This window comes from Pezoporus wallicus, unplaced genomic scaffold (assembly GCF_028554395.1).
Source record: "Pezoporus wallicus isolate ANWC-B61680 ecotype Strahan unplaced genomic scaffold, APGP_CSIRO_Pwel_v1 contig_6484, whole genome shotgun sequence".
Taxonomy (NCBI): domain Eukaryota; kingdom Metazoa; phylum Chordata; class Aves; order Psittaciformes; family Psittacidae; genus Pezoporus; species Pezoporus wallicus.
Window position 1 is genome coordinate 2,851,041 of NW_026638903.1, and position 11,460 is coordinate 2,862,500.

At 43.2% G+C, this 11,460-nt stretch overlaps 1 protein-coding gene and 1 non-coding gene across 2 annotated transcripts in view; both read left to right on the forward strand.

Moving 5' to 3' along the window:
- Positions 1-10,001, forward strand: part of TTF2 (transcription termination factor 2) — a 21,536-nt gene extending 11,535 nt beyond the window's left edge. Inside the window, exons 15-22 of the mRNA XM_057413035.1 lie at positions 161-243; positions 729-868; positions 4,465-4,635; positions 5,196-5,248; positions 6,296-6,449; positions 7,441-7,523; positions 8,408-8,482; positions 9,285-10,001. Coding sequence (XP_057269018.1) covers positions 161-243; positions 729-868; positions 4,465-4,635; positions 5,196-5,248; positions 6,296-6,449; positions 7,441-7,523; positions 8,408-8,482; positions 9,285-9,429 — 904 coding nt within the window. The 3' untranslated portion in view covers positions 9,430-10,001. The remainder of the gene's footprint in view (positions 1-160; positions 244-728; positions 869-4,464; positions 4,636-5,195; positions 5,249-6,295; positions 6,450-7,440; positions 7,524-8,407; positions 8,483-9,284) is intronic.
- Positions 10,002-11,371: 1,370 nt separating this feature from the next.
- Positions 11,372-11,454, forward strand: TRNAL-CAG (transfer RNA leucine (anticodon CAG)). Its single transcript has one exon. It is a non-coding gene; the product is annotated as a tRNA-Leu (tRNA).
- The last annotated feature ends 6 nt before the right edge of the window (positions 11,455-11,460 follow it).

Consider the following 11,460-nt stretch of genomic DNA (forward strand, 5'->3'; position numbering starts at 1 on the left):
AACAAAACTGGGGAGGAGGGTGTGTGTGTGATAACTTTGTAACTAAATGATTAATGCAACCTTTCTTACTTTAATGTGCCTTCAGCTTGCTTGTTCAAACTCAGGTCCCTCTTGCCTTTTTTCCTGCAGTAAATCCCACAGTCTTTGCCTGTTTTTTCAGGTCAACACTACAATCCTACCTAAAGAGACAAGAGCAGAAAAATGAAGACAGAGAGGATGCTAGTGGTAACCCATTTGAGAAAGGTTTGAGCACACCATCCTCTGAAAACATTTGCAGAAGTGACCCTTAAGTGCGCAATTAAGGAGGGAGAATGGAATTGACCATGTGGGGTCAGGACTTAGAAATTCTTTAAAATATGCTCCCCTGATGTTACAAAGAATCCTACTATAGTATTCCAAAAGTCTGTTCCCACTGCTGTGACTCTGGGCAAATCTTAATCTCCCTGTGTCTAAAATTCTCCATTGAAATAAAGGTCTAATTGCCCAAAGAAGAGATGTCAGTATTAGTATAAGGTATGTGGCACTCTGATTTGTGTTGTGGATTTTGTCTGGTTGGTTTGTTTTGGTTTCTTTGTTTGTTTTTTGTGGGGTTTGGTGGGTTCCTAGTTAAATTGGGTATTTGCTTGCCTGTTGGTTATCTTACTGATGGAGCCCTTGCTGGAGGTGGCTGGGCAGTGCTTGGAAATGCCTTCAAGAGCTCTTAATATTTTGTCTTCCTTCTTTGGCAGTTGCACAGGAGTTTGGGCTCAGTCAAAAGGAATTTCTAGCAGACTCCCAAAGTGCCTCCCAGGTATCAAGTACTGTCCACATCTTGTCCATGTTGTTGAGGCTCCGTCAGTGCTGCTGCCATCTCTCCTTACTGAAAGTGGTAATTACATTGTATTTTACTGGTGTGGGGTTCTTTTGTGGACTTTTTTTTTTTTTAAGTGTTCATGTAAGTTAACAGACTTTGTAACACCCTTACTTAATCTCAAAGCTAGGGGTGGATGAACTGAGCCATTTCTAGGACTGTATTTTACAATCTGAGAGGTTTTTAGATGGCCATAGAATCATAGAATAGTTAGGGCTGGAAAGGACCTTAAGATCGTCAAGTTCCAACTCCCCTGCCATGAGCAGGGACACCTCACACTAAACCATCTCACCCAAGGCCTTGTCCAGTCTGGTCTTGAACACTGCCAGGGATAGAGCATTCACAACCTCCCTGCGCAACCTATTCCAGTGCCTCACCACCCTAACAGGAAAGAATTTCCTCCTTATATCCAATCTAAACTTCCCCTGTTTAAGTTTTAACCCGTTACCCCTTGTCCTATCACTCCAGTCCCTAATGAAGAGTACCTCCCCAGCATCCCTATAGGCCCCCTTCAGATACTGGAAGGCTGCTATGAGGTCTCCACACAGCCTTCTCTTCTCCAGGCTGAACAACCCCAACTTTCTCAGCCCATCTTCATACGGGAGGTGCTCCAGTCCCCTGATCATCCTCGTGGCCCTTCTCTGGACCTGTTCCAACAGTTCCATATCCTTTTTATGTTGAGGACACCAGAACTGCACACAATACTCCAGGTGAGGTCTCACAAGAGCAGAGTAAAGGGGCGGGATCACCTCCTTTGACCTGCTGGTCGCGCTCCTTTTGATGCAGTCCAGGATACAGTTGGCTTTCTGGGCTGCAAGCGCACACTGCTGGCTCGTGTTCATTTTCTCATCAACCAGCACCCCCAAGTCCTTCTCTGCAGGGCTCCTCTGAATCTCTTCTTTGCCCAACCTGTAGCTGTGCCTGGGATTGCTCTGACCCAGGTGTAGGACCTTGCACTTGGCATGGTTAAACTTCATAAGGTTGGCATCAGCCCACCTCACAAGCTTGTCAAGGTCCCTCTGGGTGGCATTCCTTCCCTCCAGCATATCAACCAAACCACACAGCTTGGTGTCATCAGCAAACTTGCTGAGGGTGCACTCAATCCCACTGTCCATGTCAGTGATGAAGATGTTAAACAAGACCGGTCCCCACACTGATCCCTGAGGGACACCACTCGTTACTGGTCTCCAGCTGGACATTGAGCCATTGACCACAACTCTTCATGTGCGGCCATCCAGCCAGTTCTTTATCCACAGAGTGGTCCATCCATCAAATTGATGTCTCTCCAATTCAGAGACAAGGATGTCATGTGGGACAGTGTCGAACGCTGTCCAGGTAGATGACATCAACTGCTCTACCCCTGTCCATCAGTTCTGTAGCCCCATCATAGAAGGCCACCAAATTGGTCAGGCAGGATTTCCCCTTCGTGAAGCCATGCTGGCTGTCACCAAGCACCTTGTTGATTTTCATGTGCCTTAGCATGCCTTCCAGGAGAATCTGCTCCAAGATTTTGCCAGGCACAGAGGTGAGACTGACTGCTCTGTAATTCCCTGGATCATCCAGTGTCCCCTTCTTGAAAATGGGGGTTATATTTCCCTTTTTCCAGTCATTGGGAACTTCACCTGACTGCCATGATTTTTCAAATATGATGGCCAGCAGCTTAGCAATTTCATTCTCCAGCTCCTTCAGGACCCACAGATGGATTTCATCAGGATCCACAGACTTGTGCATGTTCAGGTTCTTAAGATGGTCTCGAACCAGATCCTCTCCTACAGTGGGCCCAAGGTCTTCATTCTCACAGTCCCTGCATCTACCTTCCAAGACTTGTGTGGTGCGGTCAGAGCCTTTGCCAGTGAAGACCGAGGCAAAGAAGTCATTCAGAACCTCAGCCTTCTCCAAATCCTCTGTAGCTAGCTCTCCTGAGAGCTTCCTGAGGGGGCCTACGTTGTCGCTAGTCTGTTTTTTTTTTTGCTATGTACCTGTAGAATCCCTTCCTGTTATCCTTAACATCCCTAGCCAAGTTTAATTTTAACTGGGCCTTAGCTTTCTTAACCTGGTCCCTGGCTTCCTGGACAACATCCCTGTACTCTTCCAAGGCTGCCTGTCCTTGCTTCCACTTTTTATAAGCCTCTTTTTTCATTTGAATTTTCCTCAGGAGCTCCTTATCCACCCAAGGAGGTTTCCTGGCCCTCCTGCTGCACTTTCTTCTAGTTGGGATGCAGCACTCCTGAGCTTGTAGCAGGTGATCCTTGAGTATCAGCCAAGAGTCTTGGGCTCCCTTGCCCTCTAGGGCTGTATCCCATGGAACCTTACTAAGCAGGTTCCTGAAGAGGCCAAAGTCTGCTCTTTTGAAGTCCAGGGCAGTGAGCTTGCTACACACTCTTCTCACTGTCCTGAGGATCTCAAATTCGACCATCTCGTGATCGCTGCATCCAAGGCTGCCCTGGAACATCACATTTCTAACCAGCCCTTCCCTGTTTGTGAGCATGAGGTCAAGCACAGCACCTCTCCTTGTTGGCTCCTCTGTTACTTGCAGAAGGAAGTTGTCTTCCACACAATCCAGGAACCTCCTGGATTGCTTGTGCCGGGCCGTACCGTCCTTCCAACAGATGTCGGGGTGGTTGAAGTCACCCATGAGAACAAGGTCCTGTGAGCGTGAGGCTTTTCCTATCTGTCTATAGAGTGCTTCATCTGCAGGTTCTCCATGATCAGGTGGTCTGTAACAGATCCCCACAGTAATGTCTCCCATAGCTATATTCCCTTTAACCCTGACCCACAAACTCTCTGTTAAACTGATCACCTGTCCCCATGCTCACCTGGTTCCATACTCTCCAGCCTCTCCCTGACATAAAGGGCAACTCCCCCTCCCCACCTGCCAGGCCTGTCTTTTCTAAAAAGCCTGTAACCTTCCATTCCAACACTCCAGTCATAGGAGCCATCCCACCATGTTTCTGAGATGCCTATTATATCGTACCCCTGTAGACATAGGCATACTTCCTACATTGTTCCCCAGTATTGTTCCTACATGAGTTCCCCAGCATAATCTATGTGGGCAGCTGTGTCTTGGGAAATACCTCTAATCAAATTAAAAAAAAAAAAAAAATTTAATGGCAAAGAGGAAGTCTTGCTCCTAACCTACTCTTGAAAAGTGTGTAAGTCCACAAGTGTAGCCTGTTTCAAAGGCTTGTGTGTTGGAAATTTCTGTAAGTGCCTTGACTGAAGCTGCCTTGCATGAAGGGAATCAATCTTTCAGAAATTCTTGCTATGTTATATAAAAAAGCTGTAAAATAAGTCCAGATACTACGGGAACAGGCAGGTATTTATCTTCTGACATCTTTAATCCTGCGATAGTTAAATGCTGTGGAAGGGGGAATCTAGGAGACTGGACCACAAAAAATGGCTGAGCTCACATGCTTTCCCTACACTGCCCCTTCCTGGGGCAGAATAAGGGGCCACAGAGACTGTTGGTCTGTCTTCATATCATCCTGTCTTTATATTGATAACTTTCTTCAAACATACTCTCCTCAGCAAACATGCAGACTGTGGATCGGTACTGAATTTGATCTCAGCCTTGACTGTAATTCCTTATAACCATATTGCTTTCTTTCCCCCAGGCTCTGGACCAAGCTAACTTGAACAGTGAAGGCCTTTCCCTCTCCATTGAGGAACAGCTTAGTGCTTTGACCTTGTCTGAGCTCCAGACTGCTGATTCCAAGTCGACAGTTTACCTCAGTGGCACAGCTTTTCAAACAGATATGTTTGAAATCACCAGGGAGAGCACCAAGGTATCCTGGTTGTGGCTTTCCTACCTTCCTTGAGAAGCTTGGATTTCAGCACTTTGCCTTTTAAATTGTTAATGAATAGTCACACCTTCCTAATTACAAATCAGGCTGAAATAAGGTGAGTAGATCGTCTGCTGAGCTGCTTCTGGGAAGACTTCAATTTATCAGGTGTTGCTGGGTACTTCTAATGAAGCTGTGAGAATCTGGCAGTGCTGAAAAAGTGTCAGTGAAAATCTGGAGCACTGGATTCACATAAGTTTAGAAAAGCATCCATGTGAGAACCTGATTCTTGTGAAGACTTAGAGAAAAATGGGATGGCAGAAAGTGGAGAGGTGGGAGTAACCTTGCTTCTCACAGGAAGGTTGGGATCTGTAAAACATGCTTGTATGATTTGATTTCTTAACCCTGTTTACAATGGTAGGAGTGTTCTTATTAGTGACTATTAAAATATGTTGCACAGAAGAAATGCCAGTTGAAAAGTTATTTTGATCACTTCCTATTTTAATGCAGAGTAGCCAAGCATGAGCTGGGTTATGACAGCAGACTAACTTTTTTTCCTGCAGATAGCTCACCTCTTGGCTGAACTGAAAACTATTCACTCCAAGTCTCAGAAGAGGTTAGTAAGCATGTAGTTTTCTTTAGTCGCAGTGATTGAGAGAAGCTTGTCTCTTGACAGTAGCAGAAATAGTTTAAATTAATTGAATATAAAACTCCTGGTATGGTAAAATGGTGGCAGTAGCTGAAAGAAGATTTTGAGGGGAGGAAAAAAAAAATTAAGACCATAGAGGGTAGTTTAAGATGTAGGTAAGTGTAATATAAGTGAACATGTGAGCAATCTCAGGCCTTGAGGCCCAGGAGGACTATTCTCCAGAACCAAAACTGGGAATAATTTGTGTTGAAAAATAATTGCCCTCACCTCTGCAGCCCACTCATGACCCAGAAAAAGTGGGGGAATAAAGTGGTTAAAACTGAACCTGTTTAAAATAAAGGAATGCATTGATAGAGGACTTAAATGTTTCTGAAGTCCTGCAGCTCTCGTGCAAGTTCTGTCTCTTTGCTCCACACCAGACTGCAGTATTACAGTTTTTGCTCCTTGTGTTAAACTGTGTAGAAGGATGTGCTTACGGGTGTGTGGCTGTGTTATTCTGGGGGTGGACTGAAAGGGGAAGTCCTGTTCTTGGGCAGCAGAGTTGTACCGTATGTAGAAAGCTTTTTTTCTAAAGTCATCCAGAAGGCATGCCCGCTATAAGAATGGAAACACCAAGTTTATTTTTATTCCCTACCAAGAAGCTCTTGAACAAATTACTGCTGTTTAATCCAAAGAGTGTGGGGAATGACAAACCCAGGGGACTTCAAGTTTGGTGTTGCTATTGATTCATTTTGCAGAACAAACTCAGAATTGTGATTGGTAGGTGGCAATGTAGAATCCAAAACCAGAAGTGAAAGTTATAGACCTAATTTGTCTGAAGTTTATTGAGTGGGTGAACCTTCCACAGCAGATTTTACCACTACACCTATAGGTGAATCTTTTTCTGAATTGGGAAGGGACTTGGGTCCTGTTCACCATGTGAAGAGTGCATGAATCCTTTGTCTTGGTTGAGACACTGCAATAACCAAACTGTTACAGTATACACAAAACTTACTTCCTTTTCTTTCACTCCAGTGTTGTTGTCTCTCAGTGGACAAGTATGTTGAAAGTTGTGGCTGTGCACCTCCAGCAACGAGGGCTGCAGTATGCAACAGTGGATGGCTCTGTCAAGCCTAAACAGAGAATGGATGTGGTAGAAGAGTTCAATAACAATCCCAAAGGGCCTCAGGTATGAAACCAGGGTAGAGAAACGGTTACTAGCACTGTTATGAGCAGCTGTGATAGCTGACTTTATAATTCCATTTACTGGAATCTACTTTCATTTGGACCTCTTAACACATGACTAAACACATCTGAATCCAAATTAATTGTTCATACTTAATCATTGTGTTAATCACTTCATTTAGACATTGATGTTCCTGTGATTGAGGCAGGACAGACTGTCTCCTCTGAGGATGGATCTGTGACTCAAAGGGAAGAATGTGGTGCTTTAGCTTGTTTTCTTTGCTCGAATTCTTGAACAAGCTGCTATCTACAAAACAGATGTTTCTCCTTCTAGCTTTGAACTTAAACAAAGGGAGATTATTGCCAGCTATATGAATAGCTAACCCCTTAAATAAGATCAGGGTTTTAAGGTACCATGACATAAAATCGAGGAATAAAAATATATATAGTAAGTGTCTCTGTCCTTAATTGACTTCTTTTCCTGCTGTACAAGAAATCTTCTCTAAATTAACCATCTGCTATATCCCATTCATTCCCAGGCACTCATCTTTTTCTAAATAGTAAGTAGGTTACGTGGAAACAAAGTGAAAGGAGTAATAGGCTGTTTCAGTCTAGTTGCCTTGGTTAGAATAATCATTGTTAATTCAGGGTTGGTGCTGACTGATCCCATTGTTGGCAACAGGCTGTCATCAGAGAGGCTGGTCACTTGAGCAGGACATAGACAGTCTGAACTTTTCAGTCCTTTCTCTAGTCTGTAAAAATGTATCAATAATACATGTATGGAATGGTAGGCTGGCCTCTCTGAGCCATAATTTGCGTGTCCAAGCTTTTATGCCTCATCAAGTAATGTCTGGCAAGCTCCCAAATGCATAATAAATATACAACTGTAATATAAATATGATAAACAGACTGTTTGGATCAAATGTAGTATGTGGAGTATATGAAACATTACTTTTATGAAAACAGGCTTCTTAACTGTCATTTGGCCTTTGAAGGTAATGTTGGTCTCATTGCTGGCTGGAGGCGTTGGCTTGAACTTGACTGGAGGAAACCACCTCTTTCTTCTTGACATGCACTGGTAAAGAGAAATGAAAGCTCCATCTAGGAGGAGACATGTAGGGCATGCTGCCTGTATCCTCACCATGTGTATTGTGATGTCTGATGCAATTGGGTTGGAAGCATTTAGCTGAGAGTGATTAGTTGTGGAAAAGTGTTTTTACTACAGCTTTCTTCCAAGACACTCTGATTTGTCAGTCCATTGCTTGCCACTATGAAATGCAGTTCTGCAGGGGTAAAAAAATTAGGAGGGTAACAACAGTCTAAAGAATCAAGTATGCGGGCTGTATCACAAAAGGATACTGGGGACTTGGCAGTCCCTGGCTTAATTTCTTACAGTAATGAAAATGGTACAGAAATTCCCCAGGGAATTTCTCTTGAAACAAATTGATTCTGTTGAGCGTAGTCAGTAATCGGGCATAACAAGTGTACTTTGGGATTTTAAAGGGCAATGGAAGGAGTGCATCAGAGCTCCTAATCAAAGTCAGAATCACCCTGTAACTGTCAAAGAGAACCATTTCCTGTGTAAATAATCTTGAGTGAAGGCCTTTCATGGAGTTTGCCTTTCTGCTTCACTCTCCTCTTTCCTCACCAGCTACTCAGCTTTTTCCAAAAACTATTGGCCAGAATATGGGGCTACACAGAACAGTGGTCTGATGCATACAGCTGAATTAGTGTGGAATTATAGCATACTTCTACCAAGGGCAAAGGGAAATACAGTCAGGGTGAATATTGGCAATCAGACTACTAAACCTAAGGTAACATGGGAGCAGTTTTAGTTCTACAGAGGAAGAAAATGGGATGCTCTGAAAGCAGGCAAATGAGGCAAGCATAGAGGCTTTGATATTTCAGTTATTCCTGAACATAAGCCCTTAAGTTTTTTGGTGTTTTTTCTTTATCTTGCAGGAATCCTGCTCTCGAGGACCAGGCTTGTGACCGCATTTACCGAGTGGGGCAGCAGAAGGATGTTGTGATACACAGGTCAGGATTTTCCTTAGTAGTAAATGAGGCTGTTGCTGCTCATGTACTGTTTGAGCCTTAGCTGGTGAGACAGGGCCTTGATTTGGAGCTTGCTTCTTTACTTAGAGCTAGGAATAAAGTCTGATGGGGATACTGAGAGAGACCACATGAAAATGTTTCTCTGTGGTACTAGCCTGCATGTTGGCTGTCCTGATAGCTAGCTGTGGTTTATTGTTTTCCAGCCTATGATTTAGTGGGAATGTCTTGTTTGTTACAGTGAAAAAAAAAACATTTCTTTCCTCTTACCAAGTGGAGATTTTTTTTTTTCACTGTGCTCGCTTATCCTTGACCTTTCTAACATCACTAGCATGAACATAGAGAGCACTTCTAATTATATGCTGTTTCTAAAAGCTACCTTTGCCTCTTTACTTGTAAGTACCAAAAGGCTAGCTTAGTTATTGTAAATACACAGCAAATTAAAAGAAACTGGAATCTAAAATACTATTCTGTGTACAATGCTTTTAGTGTAATTGGTGCCATCAGTTATCAAACGGTCATTACAGGATTTTATCACAGAATTACTACTGCTTCAGATGACCAAAGTTAAGGCCTAAAGTGCATCAGACTGTAATTTTAAATGCTCTACCATGTGGATGTGAGAACAGCTGTTTTCTGTACATGGGTATATTTTGGCAGTCAGACAGAATAGGTAGTGAATTTTTAAATAAGACAGGTCTTTGGAAACTTATTGGGGAAGTGCTTATACATTGCTGACACCTTTTTCTTAGCAGTTGGGGTGATGTGGAGTTTGGGTTTTTTTTAGGTTTGTCTGTGAAGGAACGGTAGAAGAAAAGATCATACAGCTTCAGAAGAGGAAGAAAGTTCTTGCCCAGCAGGTGCTGTCTGGCAAAGGGGATACCATCACTCAGCTCACTCTGGCTGACCTCAGAATTCTCTTCGGCATCTAATTATCCTTTGCAATACACAATGGAAAGAAATTTTATACCTACAGGCAATGGTGCAGACTTCAGCAAAGGACTCCTGGTTTAAATGGTAGTTATTTTGATAAAAATAAATGACATATTTGTAACTGTAAATAAAATAAAATAGCTACTAACTTTGTAACTGAAAGAGAAGTTACCAACTTCAGGAGTTTGTTTAATACTGAAATTAGGTTGTTGATAAGAAACTAGATGTTGTTTCCTGTATGGTCAGGAATAAGGTTCACTGGCCTTTTGAGTGAAGGAGAGATCTATTTGCAGGTCAGTGGTTCCTGTTCGTACAACAGTGTCCCAGTGGAGGATGGTATGGCTGTTAGTCATTTCTTACCTTCCTTGACATGATGTGCAAGTGAAGCTGTGGTATTATTGCAATTTATAGCACAGATACAGGAGTCAGGGAACACAAAAATAGTAATTTGCATTTTTCTATGTGCTTTCATTCATAAATTCAGCCATGGTGCAAGTGTTGAGTAGCTCTCAGAGCCAAACAAGGCTGTGCAACTTGAGCGATTTAACTGTAAGATCTGCTTGGAGAACACAGCACATGCTGCTCATTTGCCTTGTGACTCATTTTCTGGAAAACATCAGGACATTCGGTTCGCTTCCACAAACAGGAAGCCATGGACTAATTTTCAAAAGTAATTTGGTTTGTACATTTACATGAGCAGAACTTGGGTTGTAGTTTCTTCTCAGGAGTTCACATGCACTCTGGTCTGAGCTCCTCTTGCTTTCCTTGGAGCTACTGCTCACCTAGCAGGTTTTCCTCTTTAAGTTATATTACTAAATACAGTGTAAATCCATCTCTTGTACACATTACCCCTTTGTTCTGTGTGTCTTCATTTGGCTGAATGTAACTGTAGTCTCAATTACTCAGTTACAGCAGCGTAACTGTTAGTAACCAAACAGTTACACTGGTAGCTGATATTGCCATGAGGCTTAACCTTTTTCTATTTGTCTGAAGTTCTCTCCTGGAAAGGGCTTCAGCCTTTCTTAGGAAACCCAAATAGCCAATGAGATAGGAAGTGACATTCAGCTTAGTTCAGAGAAATGCTCAAGCTGAAGGTCCTCTAGGAACCATCTTCTGAAATGGCAAATTAATGCAGCCGAGAGAAGTGAATGAAGAATATGTGGCTTTGGTATTCAAGGTCAAATTTTTAAACTAAGGTGGGGGGGAGAAGTGGTTGGACTTTGGTTTGCACTGTTACCTTCAGAACTGAGCAAAAATGCATCTCAAAATACTACTAAATAATGTTAGCCCATGTGGCACCAGCTGTTTGCATCTGATTGTGACACAAAAACATTAAGGCTTCATTTCTTTATGGAACAGAAACTTCACTATAAACTTAATATGGGGAAGTTCATGGGGATTTTTGTGATTTTTTTTTTTTTTTTTTTTTTTTTTTTTTTTTTGTGATTTGCCCCCCTCCCAGAATCACAGCATGGTTTGGGTTGAAAAGCACCTTAAAGCTCGTCCAGTTCCAAACTCCTGCCAGGAACAGAGACACCTTCCACTAGACCAGGCTGCTCCAAGACCCCTCCAACCTGGCCTTGAACACTGCCAGGGATGGGGCAGCCACAGCTTCTCTGGACACCTTGTGCCAACTAGGGCCACCCTCACAATGAAGAATTTCTTCCTAATATCTAATGTAAATCTACCTCTTTTAGCCATTTCCCTTTGTCTTAATCACATGCACTTGACGTCCTTTTTCTGCTCCCTTGTCAAAAAGCAGTCTTGCTTTGCCTCTCACTGTTGTCAAATCGTCTGCAGGCTGGTTAGAAGTAAAGCAGGACAAACCCACTGTACCTCCTCAGGGTTAACTGCAGTGGTGGGGAGTAGGGATTTTCGGGGTTCTGGCGGGCCCGTTCTGCGACAGAGCCGAATCCGGCCTGCTGAGCAGCTCGTATAACTGTCAGGATGGCCGAGCGGTCTAAGGCGCTGCGTTCAGGTCGCAGTCTCCCCTGGAGGCGTGGGTTCGAATCCCACTCCTGACAACTTAC